At 38.5% G+C, this 20,678-nt stretch overlaps 1 protein-coding gene across 4 annotated transcripts in view; it reads left to right on the top strand.

Annotated features, from left to right (window-relative positions):
• The first annotated feature begins 233 nt into the window (after positions 1-233).
• The window catches only part of LOC133552665 (carabin-like), a 24,934-nt gene continuing 4,489 nt past the window's right edge, over positions 234-20,678 (top strand). The window contains exons 1-9 of one of the 4 annotated variants that reach the window (XM_061900022.1): positions 234-368; positions 430-570; positions 6,511-6,613; positions 6,675-6,782; positions 6,860-6,966; positions 7,042-7,156; positions 15,037-15,102; positions 15,179-15,368; positions 15,462-15,619. In XM_061900022.1, the coding sequence (XP_061756006.1) occupies positions 434-570; positions 6,511-6,613; positions 6,675-6,782; positions 6,860-6,966; positions 7,042-7,156; positions 15,037-15,102; positions 15,179-15,368; positions 15,462-15,619 (984 nt within the window). In that variant the 5' untranslated portion in view covers positions 234-368; positions 430-433. Of the gene's footprint in view, positions 571-6,510; positions 6,614-6,674; positions 6,783-6,859; positions 6,967-7,041; positions 7,157-15,036; positions 15,103-15,178; positions 15,369-15,461; positions 15,620-20,678 lie in introns of all 4 variants that reach the window. The other 3 variants (XM_061900021.1, XM_061900018.1, XM_061900019.1) reach the window with 3 other exon arrangements.

The following is a 20,678-nucleotide window of genomic DNA, read 5'->3' as shown; positions in this document are numbered from 1 at the left end:
GGATGCAGGGAAGGTAGGTAAAGGCAGGAAACACCAGCAAAAGTCGGTCCCGTCCATCACTGCTTGCAGCTTTAATTTTATTTCAATTTTTGTTTTAAATAACAAAGTAATTTCGACCACGCCAAAAAAAAGGAAGCACAACACAAATGTCTCACCTCTTATGTGTCATATTTTTCCATAAAAGTGTATCGTGGGTGGAGAGAAGTAGATTTGAGGTGACATCATGCGTCACTGTCAGTGGGAGATGGCAGCAGAGAGAGAAAAGCACAAGCAAGTAAGAGGAAGTCAGTCATTGTTCATCGCCAGAGGACATGCAAGAAGATCATTGCTTTCAAACGCCACAACCAAAGCCTCATTTTGATTTCCAGGTGAGACCCTGTCCGATGAAGACGAGCGAATGGTGGACTGTTACTCCTTCTCTTCTTTCAGTAAAATGCTGAGTCCATCCAGACCGGGACCAGGGATGTGCAGTGAGCAGGACAAGCGTGGATCTGAACCGGGGTCTGAAGGCAGCTTCGGACTTGAGACGGATCGTTTTGGCTTCATCGTGTCCGATGGATCTGAAGCTCGGTGAGCAGTTCCTCCTTTTGCGCTCGCATGAAGGCAGGCTTGTGTCTGTGGTCGGGGTTTCAGGTACTGAAAATCTCAGTCCCCAACCACATGTATAGACTGTAAAAGGCAACAGGCCTAAAATGGAATTTATTATTATTTTTATTTATAATATGCAACTGGAAGGTCAACCGATATGACTCTTAATGAGAAATGCCTCCTCTACTTTTCTTCTATCTAACTTTCTTCACTGACTACACGCTCACCTGTTGCCATGGAGCCTCAGGCACTTGGCTGCCGTGTGGTTTTCCTGTTTCCTGGACGTTGTACAACAACAAGTATGCAGCGCATTTATGAGGGTCGACTTCAGTGTAACACTCTTCTCCTCGTACCATTGAAGAGATATTTAGTTATAGTACATTGCAAAACTCCATGGCTATGACGGACAGATCTGGCCCGTCGATTCATTTTATGCGGCCCGCGACAGCTTAAAACTAATGTGCCCCAATAAAGTACTTCATCGGGCTCACTAAAGAAATTTGTATGCTGCATGTCTTTTAACAATTTGACACTTTGGCAATTATAAGACCGTGCAAATAACATTATGTTAACACAGGGGTGTCCAAATAAAAAGAACAGTAAAAATGTTTTAAAAAAATTGTGATATAATGAGAAAAAAACTGACAATTTTATACTAATAACTCAGGGGTGTCCACATTAAAAAAAATTAACAGTGAGAATGTTAAAAAAACACTAGCAAAAAAGTGTGATGTAATGAGGAAAAAAACGTACAATTTTATACTAATAACTTAAGGGTGTTCGAATAAAAAATAAAAAATGAACGGTAAGAATGTTAAAAAAAAAAAAAAAGAGCAAAAATGTGTGATGTATTGAGAAAAAAACGTAGAATTTTATACGAATAACTCAGGTGTCCACATAAAAAAAATAAATAAACAGAGAGAATGTTGAAAAAAAAAAAAAAACATGAGCAAAAATGCGATGAGGTGGCGACTTGTCCAGGGTGTAACCCGCCTTCCGCCCGATTGTAGCTGAGATAGGCGCCAGCGCCCCCCGCGACCCCAAAAGGGAATAAGCGGTAGAAAATGGATGGATGGATGGATGGTAATGAGAAAAAACCCTGACAATTTTATACAAATAACTCAGGGGTGTCCACATTTAAAAAAAAATCAACAGCAAGAATGTAAAAAAAAAAAAAAACATGAGCAAAAATGTGCGATGTATTGAAAAAAAAAAGTAGAATTTTATACGAATAACTCAGAGGTGTCCACATAAAAAAAATTAACAGAGAGAATGTAAAAAAATAAAAAAACATGAGCAAAAATGTGTGATGTATTGAGAAAAAAACGTAGAATTTTATACGAATAACTCAGGTGTCCACATAAAAAAAAATTAACAGAGAGAATGTAAAAAAATGAAAAAATGTGAGCAAAAATGTGTGATGTAATTAGAAAAAAAACGTACAATTTTATACTAATAACTTAAGGGTGTCCAAAAAAAAAAAAAATCAACAGTAAGAATGTTAAAAAAAAAATACATGAGCAAAAATGTGTGATGTAATGAGAAAAAAACTTAAAATTTTATACAAATAACTCAAAAAAAATCTACAGAGAGAATGTAAAAAAATAAAAAAACGTGAGCAAAAATGTGTGATGTATTGAGAAAAAAACGTAGAATTTTATACGAATAACTCAGGTGTCCACATAAAAAAAAATTAACAGAGAGAATGTTAAAAAATAAAAAAAACATGAGCAAAAATGCGATGAGGTGGCGACTTGTCCAGGGTGTACCCCGCTTTCCGCCCGATTGTAGCTGAGATAGGCGCCAGCGCCCCCCGCGACCCCAAAAGGGAATAAGCGGTAGGAAATGGATGGATGGATGGATGGTAATGAGAAAAAACCCTGACAATTTTATACAAATAACTCAGGGGTGTCCACATTTAAAAAAAAATCAACAGCAAGAATGTAAAAAAAAAAAAAAACATGAGCAAAAATGTGTGATGTATTGAGAAAAAAACATAGAATTTTATACGAATAATTCAGGTGTCCACATTAAAAAAAATTAACAGAAAGAATGTAAAAAAATGAAAAAACGTGAGCAAAAATTTGTGATGTAATGAGAAAAAACCCTGACAATTTTCTACAAATAACTCAGGGGTGTCCACATTTAAAAACAAATCAACAGCAAGAATATAAAAAAAAAAACATGAGCAAAAATGTGTGATGTATTGAAAAAAAAAGTAGAATTTTATACGAATAACTCAGAGGTGTCCACATAAAAAAAATTAACAGAGAGAATGTAAAAAAATAAAAAAACATGAGCAAAAATGTGTGATGTATTGAGAAAAAAACGTAGAATTTTATACGAATAACTCAGGTGTCCACATAAAAAAAATTAACAGAGAGAATGTACAAAAATAAAAAAACATGAGCAAAAATGTGTGATGTATTGAGAAAAAAACGTAGAATTTTATACGAATAATTCAGGTGTCCACATAAAAAAAAATTAACAGAAAGAATGTAAAAAAATGAAAAAACATGAGCAAAAATGTGTGATGTAATGAGAAAAAAAACTTACAATTTTATACTAATAACTTAAGGGTGTCCAAAAAAAAAAAAAATCAACAGTAAGAATGTTAAAAAAAAAAGAAAGAAAATACATGAGCAAAAATGTGTGATGTAATGAGAAAAAAACGTAAAATTTTATACAAATAACTCAAAAAAAATCTACGGAGAGAATGTAAAAAAATAAAAAAACGTGAGCAAAAATGTGTGATGTATTGAGAAAAAAACGTAGAATTTTATACGAATAACTCAGGTGTCCACATAAAAAAAAATTAACAGAGAGAATGTAAAAAAATAAAAAAATGTGAGCAAAAATGTGTGATGTAATGACAAAAAAAAAACGTACAATTTTATACTAATAACTTAAGGGTGTCCAAAAAAAAAAAAAAAAATCAACAGTAAGAATGTTAAAAAAAAAAAAATACATGAGCAAAAATGTGTGATGTAATGAGAAAAAAACCCTGACATTTTTATACTAATAACTCAGGGGTGTCCACATTTAAAAAAACAACAACAGTAAGAATGTAAAGAAAACACAAGCAAAAATGTGTGATGTAATGAGAATTTTTTTTTTTTTTACAATTTTATACAAATAACTCAGGGGTGTCCACATTTAAAAAAAAATCAACAGCAAGAATGAAAAAAAAAAAAAAACATGAGCAAAAATGTGTGATGTATTGAGAAAAAAACGTAGAATTGCATATGAATAACTCAGAGGTGTCCACATAAAAAAAAATCAACAGAGAGAATGTAAAAAAATAAAAAAACGTGAGCAAAAATTTGTGATGTAATGAGAAAAAAACACTGACATTTTTATACTAATAACTCAGGGGTGTCCACATTTAGAAAAAAACAACAACAGTAAGAATGTAAAGAAAACACAAGCAAAAATTTGTGATGTAATGAGAAAAAAATTTGAATATTTTATATGGATAACTCCAAAAAATTCAACAGCAAGAATGTAAAAAAAACAAAAACATGAGCAAAAATGTGTGATGTATTGAGAAAAAAACGTAGGATTTTATATGAATAACTCAGAGGTGTCCACATAAAAAAAATCAACAGAGAGAATGTAAAAAAAAAAAAAAACGTGAGCAAAAATGTGTGATGTAATGAGAAAAAAATGGACAATTTCATACTAATAACACAGGGGTGTCCACATTTAAACAAAAAAATCAACAGCAAGAATTTAAAAAATAAATAAATAAATAAAAAAAACATGAGCAAGAATGTGTGATGTAATGAGAAAAAAAAACGTACAAATATTTTACGAAAAACTCAAAAGCGGTAGAAAATGGATGGATGGATGAATAACTCAGGGATGTCCACATAAAAAAAAAAAAATCAACAGAGAGAATGTTAAAAAAAACATGAGCTAAAATCTGTGATGTAATGTGGCGGTTTAGCTCGGTTGGTAGAGTGGCCGTGCCAGCGACTTGAGGGATGCAGGTTCGATTCCCGCTTCTGCCAACCTAGTCACTGCCGTTGTGTCCTTGGGCAAGACACTTTACCCATCCGCTTCCAGTGCCACCCACACTGGTTTGAATGGAACTTTAAGTCACTAGAGAAAAAGCGCTATATAAATATAATTCACAATGTGAATTTTTTTTTACAATTTTTTTACTAATAACTCAGGAATATCCAAATTTAAAAAATCAACAGAACGTTAGCAAAAAACATGAGCAAAAATGTGTTATGTATTAAGAAAAAAACCTAGAATTTTATACAAATAACTCAGAGGTGTCCACATGAAAAAAAAAAAATCACCAGAGAAATTGTAAAAAAAATTAAAAAACATGAGCAAAAATGTGTGATGTATTGAGAAAAAAACGTAGAATTTTATACGAATAACTCAGGGGTGTCCACATTTTTAAAAAAAATCAACAGCAAGAATGTAAAAAAAACTAAAAAAAAACATGAGCAAGAATGTGTGATGTAATGAGAAAAAAAAACGTACAAATATTTTATGAAAAACTCACAAGCGGTAGAAAATGGATGGATGGATGGATAACTCAGGGATGTCCACATAAAAAAAAAAAATCAACAGAGAGAATGTTAAAAAAAAACATGAGCATAAATGTGTGATGTAATGTGAATTTTTTTTTTTACAATTTTATACTAATAACTCAGGAATGTCCAAATTAAAAAAATAAACAGAACGTTAACAAAAAACAAGAGCAAAAATGTGTGATGTAATGTGAAAAAAATTTACAATTTTGAACAAATAACTCACAAGCGGTAGAAAATGGATGGATGGATGGATAACTCAGGGGTGTCCACATTAAAAAAAAATCCACCGAGAGAATGTTACAAAAAAACAAAAAAAAAAACATCCGCACCGTAGCACAACATAAACACAACAGAACAAATACCCATAATCCCTTGCAGCACCAACTCATCCGGGAAGCTACAATATACAACCCCCGCTATCACCAAACCCCGTTCACCTCAACCCCGCCGCCGAAAAGAGGCATTCAATTTATATTTAAATTTTGATATGCCATTGATATTTTTTTGATTATTATTATTATTTGAAACTCGATTGTGCATCTCACTATAAAGTTATATAAGCCTTGCTTGTTCAATATTCAATGCAAAACTCGTTTGGGTCCCTATTAAAAGGTTAATTTGTTCAACCTCGGTCCGCGGCTTTGTTCGGTTTTAAATTTTGGCCCACTCTGTATTTGAGTTTGACACCCCTGCCTTAGCAGAAAAACAGCCCCAAAGCATGATGTTTCCACCCCCATGCTTCACAGTAGGTATGGTGTTCTTGGGATCCACTCAGTATTCTTCTTCCTCCAAACACCACGAGTTGAGTTTATACCAAAAAGTTCTATTTTGGTTTCATCTGACCACATGACATTCTCCCACTCCTCTGCTGTATCATCCATGTATCCATTTTGGTATAAACTCAACTCGTCGTGTTTGGAGGAAGAAGAATACTGAGTTGCATCCCAAGAACACCATACCTACTGTGAAGCATGGGGGTGGAAACATCATGCTTTGGGGCTGTTTTTCTGCTAAGGGGACAGGACGATTGATCCGTGTTAAGGAAAGAATGAATGGGGCCATGTATCATGAGATTTGGAGCCAAAACCTCCTTCCATCAGTGAGAGCTTTGAATGGTTGACCAAATACTTATTTTCCACATTCATTTAAAATTCCTCGATTTTTTTTTTCACATTCTGTCTCTCACAGTTGAAGTGTACCTATGATGAAACTTACAGACCTCTGTCATCATTTTAAGTGGGAGAACTTGCACAATCGCTGGCTGACTAAATACTTTTTAGTATAAACCATCAGACTGCGTGGTCGGTAGTTTTGGGTTTCAGTAGGCCTTTAAAAGCCTTTTTTTGAGTGTTTGTGTGCAATGTGTCAGCAGGACTGTGGGCCCGCGCCCTCAACTTGTCAGGCAGAGGGAAGCCAAGTGGATCCACATCATGGACCAATGGGAGAGCATCTTGTTCAAGAAGAATAACATGGTGTGTCCGTCCATCCGTCCATCCGTCTCTATCCATCTAGAACCCTCCATGTTGGTTGCAGGTGAAAGTTCAGTGTCAGAAAGGTATCCCATCCTCACTTAGAGCAAAGTGCTGGCCTCTGCTCTGTGGCGCCACCAACAGGATGAACAACAACAAACACCTCTATCAGGTAAAAAAACAAACAAACTCAAGAATTTCAGTAAAATTGAGCTGATAGATAAAAGGAGACACAACATGTGGTGTCAGCGTCTGGACTCTAAGGCCGGGCTGCAGAAGTGGGTGGACGTCATCCAGAGAGATCTGGACCGACAGTTTCCTTTCCACGAGATGTTCCTCTCCAAGGAGGGACACGGGTAAGCCGCATTACGTCATCGCTGGTATTCACTGCTGCCGTTTCTCAGCATCCTATCACACCTGCTTGTGTTTAGGCAGCGAGGATTGTTCAGAGTCTTGAAAGCTTTCACTCAGTTCAAGCCAGAGGACGGCTATTGTCAGGCTCAAGGACCGGTGGCTGCGGTCCTCTTGATGAACATGCCAGCTGAGGTACTTCTACTTTGTTCCTATCCACCCACAATGAATCCCAAATAAAAACATTGGTCCCTATATTGACAGAAAAAGTCTTAGAAAGCCCCTGTAAAAATATCGAACAAGATTCTTTTCCACTTTAAAGGTCTACTGAAAGCCACTACTAGCGACCACGCAGTCTGATAGTTTATATATCAATGATGAAATATTAACATTGCAACACATGCCAATACGGCCTTTTTAGTTTACTAAATTACAATTTTAAATTTCGCGCGAAGTATCCTGTTGAAAACGTCGCGGTATGATGACGCGTGCGCGTGACGTCACAGATTGTAGCGGACATTTTGTTCCAGCTATAAGTCGTCTGGATTCATCGCATAATTCCACAGTATTCTGGACATCTGTGTTGCTGAATCTTATGCAATTTATTCAATTAATAATGGAGACGTCAAAGAAGAAAGACGTAGGTGGGAAGCGGTGTATTGCGGCCGCCTGTAGCAACACGAACACAGCCGGTGTTTCCTTGTTTACATTCCCGAAAGATGACAGTGAAGCTTTACTATGGAACAGAGAGGTCAAGCGAACATGGTTCCCGACCACATGTCAACCAAAAGGTTTCGGTGAGAAAATGGTGGTAATAAGTCGGCTCTTACCGTAGACATGAGCGGAGGTTGCGTCGTTCCTCGTGCATCTGTCAAAGAGGCAGCTGCGGGCTCTCTTGCCTCCTCCGAACGGCCGCCCCCGAACGTGGGATGCTTCCACCGTGGAGGAGGGGGGGAAAAAGTTCAGCCCGGCCCCAGCGGCTGCCTTCGCTTCGCCTCGTCGAGAAAACGTGGCTTCCATCAGAGACACTGGCGGTCACCACGCCAGTGGCCACACCCCTCCGACTTTCAGGTACGACCATATAATCTCACTAAAATACTAGTAACACAATAAGCAGATAAGGGATTTTCCAGAATTATCCTAGTAAATTTGTCTAATAACATCTGAATCGCTCCCACTGTATACGGTATTTCCCTGAATTGCCGCCGGGGCGCTAATTATTTTAAAACCTCTTCTCACTCCTGCGCTTACCAAAGGCATGTGGTAAAAGTAAGCATGCGCTAATTTTTTTAACACCTCTTCTGACTCCGGCACTTACCAAAGGTATGCAGTAAAAACTTGAGTGTGATGTAAGCTTGAACCTTAAATTCTACTGAATAACTCCTAATATTCTTCCCTTTATGCGATTTCAAATTACCGGTATTGAAATCAGCCTCTTTTGCAATTTTTCAATGAATAATGGAGACGTCAAAGAAGAAAGACTTAGGTGGGAAGCGGTGTATTGCGGCCGCCTGTAGCAACACGAACACAGCCGGTGTTTCCTTGTTTACATTCCCGAAAGATGACAGTGAAGCTTTACTATGGAACAGAGAGGTCAAGCGAACTTGGTTCCCGACCACATGTCAACTGGCAGGTTTCGGTGAGAAAATGGTGGTAATAAGTCGGCTCTTACCGTAGACATGAGCGGAGCTTGCGTCGTTCCTCGTGCACCTGTCAAAGAGGCAGCTGCGGACTGTCTTGCCTCCTCCAACCGGCCGCCCCCGAATGAGGGGGAAAATAAAAATCTCAGCCCGGCCCCAACGGCTGCCTTTGCTTTGCCTCGTCAAGAAACGTGGCTTCCATCAGAGACACTGGCGGTCACCACACCCGTGGCCACACCCCTCCAACTTTCAGGTACGACCATATAATCTCACTAAAACATTAGTAACACAATAAGCAGATAAGGGATTTTCCAGAATTATCCTAGTAAATTTGTCTAATAACATCTGAATCGCTGCCACTGCCCTCGTCATTTTTTTTCTTTCTAGTCCTTCACTCTCACTTTCCTCATCCACAAATCTTTCATCCTCGCTCAAATTAATGGGGAAATCGTCGCTTTCACGGTCCGAATCGCTCTGGCTGCTGGTGGCCATGATTGTAAACAATGTTCGGATGTGAGGAGCTCCACAACCCGTGACGTCACGCACACATCGTCTGCTACTTCCGGTACAGGCAAGGCTTTTTTATTAGCGACCAAAAGTAGCCAACTTTATCGTGGATGTTCTCTACTAAATCCTTTCAGCAAAAATATGGCAATATGGCGAAATGATCAAGTATGACACATAGAATGGACCTGCTATCCCCGTTTAAATAAGAACATCTCATTTCAGTAGGCCTTTAAATAAATACATGTTTTAAATAACTTATGCCTGAAACATTAGTACATTTTATTATTTATTTTTGAATGCCAGTACTACATAACTTCAGTCTTGTGTTTGACAAAATGTAAAAAATGTTTTTAAAAAACAAACATATTTACATACGAGATGAGGCAATTCCTAAAGGAATTGTGTGTGAACACTCCAATGCTGAAGTTGAAGTGAAATTCTGACAGAATGTAGTGTGAATGTAAGAATAGTTTGAATGTTAAAGAGTTTGAATTTCCAGGAAAACTGGAATTTGATTTGGACCTTTTATAATGTTAGTTTGAAGGTCCAGGATGAGTGTTGATGTTGGAATGGTTTGAATTGGTTGAAAAATGTGGGAATTGTTCAACTTGGAAAAAATGTCCCTTTCATTTTAATGGGAACTTCCTGGAAATTTGAGAATTTTTTTGAAAATGATTGAATGTCCTGACTGCGATGAGGTGGCGACTTGTCCAGGGTGTACGCCGCCTTCCGCCAGATTGTAGCTGAGATAGGCGCCAGCGCCCCCCGCAACGCCAAAAGGGAATAAGCGGTAGAAAATGGATGGATGGATGAATGAATGTCCTGAATGAGTTGAAATGGTTGGTGTTGGAATTGTTCAAATCGGTCCAGAAATGTTGAAGTCGTAACAGTTTTTTTAAATTGAGAAATGGTTTTATGGAATTTTGGGAAAACCAGGAATCTTTTATAGTTCCTAAACCAACTAGTTTTTTTGTCTGGACTAAGACAAATGTTTTGACAGTGGAACTGTTGAAATGAGATGAAAAAAGGAAAAGGAGTAGTCAAACGAAAAAGGTTGGAAACTAGGTTAAAAAAAATAACCCAGGAATTCCTGGAAATTTGTTGAACGTGGAAAAATGTTAGTTTGAATGTCCAGGACGAGTGGAATGTGTTGATGTTGGAATGGTTTGAATAGCTTGAAAAATGTGCGAATTGTGCAACTTGGAAAAAATGTCCTATTCATTTCAATGGGAACTTCCTGGAAATTTGGAAAAGCTAATTTCTATTTTAAATGATTGAATGTCCTGAATGAGTTGAAATGGTTGGTGTTGGAATTGTTCAAATCGGTCAAGAAATGTTGAAGTTGTAACATTTTTTTGATTGAGAAATGGTTTTATAGAATTCCTGGAAATTTGGGAAAACCAGGAATCTTTTATATTCCTAAAGCAACTACTTTTTTTTTGTCTGGACTAAGAAAAATATTTGGACAGTGGAACGGTTGAAATGGGATGCAAAAAGGAAAAGGACAAGTTAAACAAAAAAGGTTGGCAATTGGGTTAAAGAAAACCAGGAAATACTGGAAATTTTTTGAACGTGGAAAAATGGTAGTTTGAATGTCCAGGATGAGTGGAATGTGTTGATGTTGGAATGGTTTGAATAGGTTGGAAAATGTGCAAATGGTCCAACCTGGAAAAAATGTCCTATTCATTTCAATGGGAACTTCCTGGAAATTTGGGAAAATCGGGTTAATTTTTAAATGACTGAATGTCCTGAATGAGTTGAAATGGTTGGTGTTGGAATTGTTCAAATCGGTCAAGAAATGTTGAAGTCGTAACATTGTTTTAATTGAGAAATGGTTTTATAGAATTCCTGGAAATTAAGGAAAACCAGGAATCTTTTATAGTTCCTAAACCAAGTAGTTTTTTTGTCTGGACTAAGAAAAATGTTTGGGCAGTGGAACGGTTGAAATGGGATGCAAAAAGGAAAAGGACAAGTTAAACAAAAAAGGTTGGAAATTGGGTTAAAGAAAACCAGGAACTCCTGGAAATTTGTTGAACGTGGAAAAATGGTAGTTTGAATGTCCAGGATGAGTGGAATGTGTTGATGTTGGAATAGTTTGAATAGCTTGAAAAATGTGCGAATTGTCCAACTTGGAAAAAACGTCCTATTCATTTCAATGGGAACTTCCTGGAAATTCTGGAAAAGCGGGTTATTTTTTAAATGATTGAATGTCCTGAATGAGTTGAAATGGTTGGTATTGTTCAAATTGATAAAGAAATGTTGACATAGAAACAGTTTTTTTAATTGAGAAATGGTTTTACAGAATTCCTGGAATTTCGGTAAAACCAGGAATCTTTTATAGTTCCTAAACCAACTAGTTTTTTTGTCTGGACTAAGAAAAATGTTTTGACAGTGGAACGGTTGAAATGAGATGATAAAAGGAAAAGGAGTAGTCAAACGAAAAAGGTTGGAAATTAGGTTAAAAAACAACAACCCAGGAATTCCTGGAAATGTGTTGAATGTGGAAGAATGGTAGTTTGAATGTCCAGGATGAGTGGAATGTGTTGATGTTGGAATGGTTTGAATAGCTTGAAAAATGTGTGAATAGTGCAACTTGGAAAAATGTCCTATTCATTTCAATGGGAACTTCCTGGAAATTCCGGAAAAGCGGGTTATTTTTTAAATGATTGAATGTCCTGAATGAGTTGAAATGGTTGGTATTGTTCAAATTGATAAAGAAATGTTGACATAGAAACAGTTTTTTTAATTGAGAAATGGTTTTACAGAATTCCTGGAATTTCGGGAAAACCAGGAATCTTTTATAGTTCCTAAACCAACTAGTTTTTTTGTCTGGACTAAGAAAAATGTTTTGACAGTGGAACGGTTGAAATGAGATGATAAAAGGAAAAGGAGTCGTCAAACGAAAAAGGTTGGAAATTGAGTAAAAAAAACAAAAAACAGGAATTCCTGGACATTTGTTGAACGTGGAAAAATGTTAGTTTGAATGTCCAAGGTGAGTGGAATGTGTTGATGTTGGAATGGTTTGGAAAAATGTCGCATTCATTTCAATAGGAACTTCCTGGAAATTTGGAAAAGCTGGATTAAAAAAAAAAAAAAGATTGGGACAAGCGATAGAAAATGGATGGATGGATGGATAAATGTCCTAAATGAGCTGAATTGGTTGGTGTTGGAATTGTTCAAATCGGTGAAGAACTGTTGAAGTAGTAACAGTTTATTAATTGAGAAATGGTATAATAGAATTCCTGGAATTTTGGTGAAACCAGGAATTTTATAGTTCCTAAAGCAACTAGTTTTTTTTGTCAAGACTAAGAAAAACGTTTGGACAGTGGAACGGTTGAAATGGGATGAAAAAAGGAGAAGGAGTAGTCAAATGAAAAAGTTGGAAATTGGGTTAAAAAAACAAACAAACAGGAATTCCTGGAAATTTGTTGAACGTGGAAAAATAGTAGTTTGAATGTCCAGGGTGAGTGGAATGTGTTGATGTTGGAATTGTATGAATAGGTTGAAAAATGTGGAAAGAGTGAAAGTTTGAAAAATGGCCAATTCATTTTAAATAGGTAAAATTTCCCGGAAAACTGAGAAACCTGGGAATGTTTGGAATTTGTAAAGGGAAAGCCCGCGATTCCCGAATAGGCTGAAAAGTTTGAAGTTGGAAGGCTTTGAATCAGGTGAAAAATGTGGAAGGTAGAGCGCGCCAAAATCTGGAGAAGAAGAAGGAGAAATAGTAGAAGAAGAAGAGGAAATAGATGCATTTTGGTGTAGAAAAGCATGTGTGAATGTTTGGAGCATTCACACAATAAAGCATTCTAAACAGAAAAATATACACACACTTAATGTTTCAGTAGCAAGGCACCCTGGCAGGAAACAGTAAATATGAGTTGCTGCATACAGTGCTTGGAAAGGGGGGTAAACAGCACCATCTGGTGGACAAATATAAAAAGTACAATTGCAATGTTGTCACATTCAGTATTTTGAAAGGGGGTAAATAGCACCATCTGGTGGACAAAGTACAATAAAAAGTACAATTGCAAGCCAAGGATGTCAAAAGAGCGAGCAGGGGTGTGTGCATCCAGCTCGACACATTTTTATATATATATATATTATATATATATATATATATATATACATATATATATATATATATATATATCCTTGGCTTGCAATTGTACTTTTTATTGTACTTTGTCCACCAGATGGTGCTATTTACCCCCTTTCAAAATACTGTATGTGGCAACATTGCAATTGTACTTTTTACATTTGTCCACTAGATGGTGCTGTTTACCCCCCTTTCCAAGCACTGTATGCAGCAACTCATATTTACTGTTTTCTGCAAGGGTGCCTTGCTACTGAAACATTGTGTGTGTGGTGTGTATATATATATATATATATATATATATAAAAAGGCATAATGTAAAACAAAAAGTCTGGAATGTTTATTTGTTCTAATAACACAAAGCTTTGTCTTTGAAAATACAATATATAATGTTTTCTTTTTTTCCACCTCATTATTTTATTTTAAAATATAAAAGTCATCATCCAGCGTCTGAGTTTACAGGAGGCAGCCGTTGGTGGAAAAAGTTTGATTAAACATCTTAACGTAGAGAAGTTCTTCTCAAATTGTGGGGCGGACACCTGTTCCCCCACCGGGGAAACATGCTTTATCAGTATCATGCTTTAAAACCCTCCATCCATCCATTTTCTACCGCTTATTCCCTTTTGGGGTCACTGGCGCCTATCTCAGCTACAATCGGGCGGAAGGCGGGGTACACCCTGGACAATTCGCCACTTCATCGCAGGGCCATAGCCCTGCTTCCAAAAGTTGTGCATGACATTGTAGCCATTGAGCCTAACTTCCTCAATGTGATACACACACACACACACACACACACACACACACACACACACACACACACACACACACACACACACACACACACACACACACACACATATTATATATATATACATATATATAAACATATATATATATTTACATATGGCGGCAGAGTGTAAGGAGAGGCATGACATTTTTTCTTCTTTAGAGAAGGCTTAAACAAATATTTGAGAAGCACTGACAAATAATTGCGTTAGTTTGTGTTAAAATAAATGAGGAATAACATGTTTTGGGGGGCCATTAGGAACAAATGTGTTTTTTCCTGTAGCGTTGCCATTTTTAGTTATTGGAAGAAACAGCGATAACAGTTCTAAAATGTTGAAGAATTAATATCTTTTGACCACTGTATAGGCTTGCCCCTGACAGTTTGTTTGTGTTTTAGTTTTTCCTCTGTGTGTGTGTAGTATTTCCTGTCTTTAGTTCCGGTCAGCGCTCTTATTTTTTCAGTTTCCTGTCTTTCTCCCTCAGAGCTGTGTCCCCTCATCTGCGGCTGATTGGCACCTGGCCAAACCTGGTGTCAATCAGCCCGCTCCTATTTAGACCTGTCTTTCCATCCAGTCAGGGCTGGATTATTGTTACTTCTGTATTGTCGCTCCTGTCGTGTCGTGTCATTGCAGCGTAGCGGTAAGCTAGATTTCGGTAGCAGTTTGTAGCTTACTGTCTTTTGTTCCCTGCTACCAAGTTGTCTTTGTACTACACATAATGATTTCTGTTTCCTGCTCGCTACTCGCTAGCTTCCACGCTAGGCCTTTTTTGTTTTTGCTATCTTCCATGCTAAGCTCCTTTTGTTTTCTAGCTCCCATGCTAGCTCTTTTAGTTTGTTATCCGCCTCGTGCGCGCTTTTTGTTGTACCCCTTTTGTTTGGTTTTGTATAAGTGTTTTATTAAACCATGTTTCCTTACTCAATGCCTGCCTCCCTCTCTGCATTTTGGGGTATGTCACAAACTAACTCTGACAACCACGACTGTATATCCGCACACAACAGTAAAAAATTGTACTCATTGTCTTTGTCTTGTGTACGCCGACATGGACAGGAGGCCTTCTGGTGTCTGGTGCAACTTAGTGAGCGCTACCTCCCTGGATACTACAGCCCTCTCCTGGTGAGGATGCCCGGCTTTACCAGTGTTTCTGCAGCGATGCCTCCGTGAACGCTTTTGTCAACCGTGTGTCACCAAGGAGGGAGTCCTGTTCGACGCCACTCTTCTGACCTGGCTTTTAAGAAGAACATGTCCTCCCGCACACAAACACCTGCAGCAGCACGGCGTGGAGCCCCTCATGTTCGCCACCGATTGGCTGATGTGCTTGTTCACGCGCCACCTGCCCTTCAGCGCGCTGCTGCGAGTCTGGGACCTGTTTTTCTGCAACGGTAAGCCCCTCTCGCACACCGCCGACATCAATTAAGATGGCAATATTGGGAGTATCACGCCGGTCTCTAATAGTTACCCTTGTGGCCTGTCAGGGGTGGGGGTGCTGCTGAAGGTGGCGGTGGTGCTGGTGCGGAGGGTGCTGGGTCGGGCCGAGCAAAGGAGGGAGTGTCAGGGCCAGTTGGAGACTCTGCAGAGGCTGAGGGACGTCCGATGTGAGGTCCATGAGGTGGAGGACGACTTCATAGCAGAGGTGAGGTCAACATGATTAGAACGGCTGCTAAGTACTATATGACTGTGCCAGTGTTTTTCAACCACTGTGAGATACAGTCTGGTGTGCCATGGGAGATTCACCTATTTGGGTTAAAAATACTTTTTGCAAACCAGTGATTATAGTCCGCAAATGATGTGTTGTTGTTGAGTGTCGGTGCTGTCTAGAGCTCAGCAGAGTAACCGTGTAATACTCTTCCATATCACTAGGTGGCAGCCCGTAGCTAATTGCCTTGTAGACGTCGGAATCAGCGGGAGGCAGGGTGCAGGTAAAAAGGTGTCGAATGCTTAAACCAAAAATAAACAAAAGGTGAGTGCCTCTAAGAAAAGGCATTGAAGCTTAGGGAAGGCTATGCAGAACGAAACTAAAACTGAACTGGCTGCAAAGCAAACAATAACAGAATGCTGGACGACAGCAAAGACTTACTGTGGAGCAGAGACAATGTACATCCGAACATGACATGACAATCAACAAGGTCCCCACAAAGAAGGATAAAAACAAATGTAATATTCTTGATTGCTAAAACAAAGTAGATATGGGAAATATCGCTTGAAGGAAGACATGAAACGGCAACAGAAAAAGCTACCAAAATAAGAGCGCAAAACAAAAAGTAAAACACTACACACAGGAAAACAGCAAGAAGTCCAAATAAGTCAGGGTCGTGACGGTACACCTACTTTGAGACAAGAGCTACTGTCGACTGAGTTTGTTTTTTTTATAGATTTCTGCTGATGGTGTGCCTCTGTATTTCTTCAATGCAAAAAATGTGCCTTGACTCAAAAAAGGTTGAACAACACTGGGCTATGCAGAATGAAACTAAAACTGAACTGGCTACAAAGTAAACAAAAACAGAATGCTGGACGACAGCAAAGACTTACAGTAGAGCAAAGATGGCGTCCACAAAGTACATCGGAACATGACATGACAATCATCAATGTCCCCACAAAGAAGGATAAAAACAACTGAAATATTCTGGATTGCTAAAACAAAGTAGATGCGGGAAATATCGCTCAACGGAAGACATGAAACTACCAAAAAAAGAGAACAAGACACCAAAATATGAGCGCAACACAAGAAGTAAAACACTACACGCAGGAATACAGCAAAAAAAGTCCAAATAAGTCAGGGTGTGATGTGACAGGTGGTGACAGTACACCTACTTTGAGACAAGAGCTATAGTCATGCATGCTTGGTTATGTTTTAAAGTCATATCCAACAATTGCGAAAACAACTTTTTATAGTCAATTGAGTTTCGTTTTTTAAAGATTTCTGCTGATGGTGTGCCTCTGTATTTTTTCAATACAAAATATGTGCCTTGACTCAAAAAAGGTTGAAAAACACTGGGCTACACAGATCGAAACTAAAACTGAACTGGCTACAAAGTAAACAAAAACAGAATGCTGGACGACAGCAAAGACTTACTGTGGAGCAAAGATGGCGTCCACAGAGTACATCCGAACATGACATGACAATCAAGAATGTCCCCACAAAGAAGGATAAAAACATCTGAAATATTTTTGATTGCTAAAACAAAGAAAATGTGAAAAATATCACTCAAAGAAGACATGAAACTGCTACAGGAAAATACCAAAAAAAGAGAAAAAGACACCAAAATAGAAGCGCAAGACAAGAAGTAAAACACTACACGCAGGAAAACAGCACAAAAGTCCAAATAAGTCAGGGTGTGATGTGGCAGGTGGTGACAGTACACCTACTTTGAGACAAGAGCTATAGTTATGCATGCTTGCTTATGCTTTAAAGTCATATCCAACAATTGCGAAAACGACTTTTTACTGTCAATTGAGTTTCGTTTTTTAAAGATTTCTGCTGATGGTGTGCCTCTGTATTTTTTCAATGCAAACAATGTGCCTTGATTCAAAAAAGGTTGAACAACACTGGGCTATGCTGAATTAAACTAAAACTGAACTGGCTACAAAGTAAACAAAAACAGAATGCTGGACGACAGCAAAGACTTACAGTAGAGCAAAGACGGCGTCCACAAAGTACATCGGAACATGACATGACAATCATCAATGTCCCCACAAAGAAGGATAAAAACAACTGAAATATTCTGGATTGCTAAAACAAAGTAGATGCGGGAAATATCGCTCAAAGGAAGACGTGAAACTACTAAAAAAAGAGAACAAAACACCAAAATATGAGCGCAAGACAAGAAGTAAAACACTACACACAGGAAAACAGCAAAAAAAGTCCAAATAAGTCAGGGTGTGATGTGACAGGTGGTGACAGTACACCTACTTTGAGACAAGAGTTATAGTCATGCATCCTTGGTTATGTTTTAAAGTCATATCCAACAATTGCGAAAACAACTTTTTACCGTCAATTGAGTTTCGTTTTTTAAAAATTTCTGCTGATGGTGTGCCTCTGTATTTTTTCAATGAAAAAAATGTGCCTTGACTAAAAAAGGTTGAACTACACTGGGCTATGCAGAATGAAACTAAAACTGAACTGGCTACAAAGTAAACAAAAACAGAATGCTGGACGACAGCAAAGACTTACTGTGGAGCAAAGATGGCGTCCACAAAGTACATCCGAACATGACATGACAATCATCAATGTACCCACAAAGAAGGATTAAAAACAGCGGAAATATTCTGGATTGCTTAACAAAGTAGATGCGGGAAATATCGCTCAAAGGAAGACATGAAACTACCAAAAAAAGAGAACAAGATACCAAAATATGAGCGCAAGACAAGAAGTAAAACACTACACACAGGAAAACAGCAAAAAAAGTCCAAATAAGTCAGGGTGTGATGTGACAGGTGGTGACAGTACACCTACTTTGAGACAAGAGCTATAGTCATGCATGCTTGGTTATGTTTTAAAGTCATATCCAACAATTGCGAAAACGACTTTTTACTGTCAATTGAGTTTCGTTTTTTAAAGATTTCTGCTGATGGTGTGCCTCTGTATTTTTACAATGCAAAAACTGTGTCTTGACTCAAAAAAGGTTGAACAACACTGGGCTATGCAGAATGAAACTAAAACTGAACTGGCTACAAAGTAAACAAAAACAGAATGCTGGACGACAGCAAAGACTTACAGTAGAGCAAAGACGCTGTCCACAAAGTACACCCGAACATAACATGACAATCATCAATGTCCCCACAAAGAAGGAGAAAAACAACTGAAATATTCTGGATTGCTAAAACAAAGTAGATGCGGGAAATATCGCTCAAAGGAAGACATGAAACTACCAAAAAAAGAGAACAAGACACCAAAATATGAGCGCGAGACAAGAAGTAAAACACTACACGCAGGAAAACAGCAAAAAAAGTCCAAATAAGTCAGGGTGTGATGTGACAGGTGGTGACAGTACACCTACTTTGAGACAAGAGCTATAGTCATGCATGCCTGCTTATGCTTTAAAGTCATATCCAACAATTGCGAAAACGACTTTTTACTGTCAATTGAGTTTCGTTTTTTAAAGATTTCTGCTGATGGTGTGCCTCTGTATTTTTTCAATGCAAAAAATGTGTCTTGACTCAAAAAAGGTTGAACAACACTGGGCTATGCAGAATGAAACTAAAACTGAACTGGCTACAAAGTAAACAAAAACAGAATGCTGGACGACAGCAAATACTTACTGTGGAGCAAAGATGGCATCCACAAAGTACATCCGAACATGACGTGACAATCAACAATGTCCCCACAAAGAAGGATAAAAACAACTGAAATATTCTTGATTGTTAAAACTCGGATGACAGTGGATGCAAAACAATAACAGTGCAATACATTTTCATAACATGGTCACTACTGCCGAGTTTCTCTTGTTATATTCTTATTTTACTGTTATATTTTTTTATTCTCATTGTTGCTTTTAATTTTCATTCTTATTGTAATACTTTTCTATTTTGTTTCCATTTATACCCCCATTATTTACTTGTTACTTTTCGAATTCGATCTGAACTCTGTACACTGCTGCTGGAGTTTTAATTTTCTCGAGGGAACTCTCCTGAAGGAATCAATAAAGTACTATAATAATAATAATAATAATAATGGATTAGATTTATATTGCGCTTTCCTATTGTTAGATACTCAAAGCACTCACAGAGAAGTGGGAACCCATCATTCATTCACACCTGGTGGTGGTAAGCTACATTTGTAGCCACAGCTGCCCTGGGGTAGACTGACGGAAGCGTGGCTGCCAGTTTGCGCCTACGGCCCCTCCGACCACCACCAAACATTCACTTATCATTCATTCACCGGTGTCAGCGGCACCGGGGGCAAGGGTGAAGATTCCTGCCCAAGGACACAACGGCAGCGATTTTGGATGTTAATAGGTGGGAAGCGAACCTGCAACCCTCAGGTTTCTAGCACGGCCGCTCTACCCACTACGCCATGCCGCCCACACTATCTATTTATCTATCTATCTATCTATCTATCTATCTATCTATCTATCTATCCATCTACCTACCTACCTACCTACCTACTGTTACGCGGACCAAGCTCTGACACAGAGCTTGGTCCGCATTGTTGTCAGTAAGTCGGACACGTTTCCAGTGAGGGTTGGACTCCGCAAAGGCTGCCCTTTGTCACTGATTCTGTTCATAACTTTAATGGACAGAATTTCTAGGCGCAGTCAGGACGTTGAGGGGATCCGGTAAGGTGGCCGCAGAATTAGGTCTTTGCTTTTTGCAGATGATGTGGTTTGATGGCTTCAACTGGCCAGGATCTTCAGCTCTCACTGGATTGGTTCACAGACGAGTGTGAAGCGACCGGAATGAGAATCAGCACCTCCAAGTCCGAGTCCATGGTTCTCGCCTGTTAATTGGTGGAGTGCCATCTCCAGGTTGGGGAGGAGTCTCTGCGCCAAGTGGAGGAGTTCAAGTACCTAGGAGTCTTGTTCACGAGTGAGGGGAGAGTGGATCGTGAGGTCGGTGCGGCGTTTTCAGTAATGCGGACGCTGTATCGATCCGGTGTGGTCATGAGGTTTGGGTTATGACCGAAAGGACTAGATCACAGGTACAACCTATCTCCGCCGGGTGGTGGGGCTCTCCCTTAGAGATAGGGTGAGAAG

Source organism: Nerophis ophidion, linkage group LG05, assembly GCF_033978795.1.
Source record: "Nerophis ophidion isolate RoL-2023_Sa linkage group LG05, RoL_Noph_v1.0, whole genome shotgun sequence".
In the NCBI taxonomy this organism is placed as follows: domain Eukaryota; kingdom Metazoa; phylum Chordata; class Actinopteri; order Syngnathiformes; family Syngnathidae; genus Nerophis; species Nerophis ophidion.
The sequence above is the reverse complement of the archived record's forward strand: the minus strand, read 5'-3'. Positions and strand labels throughout refer to the sequence as shown.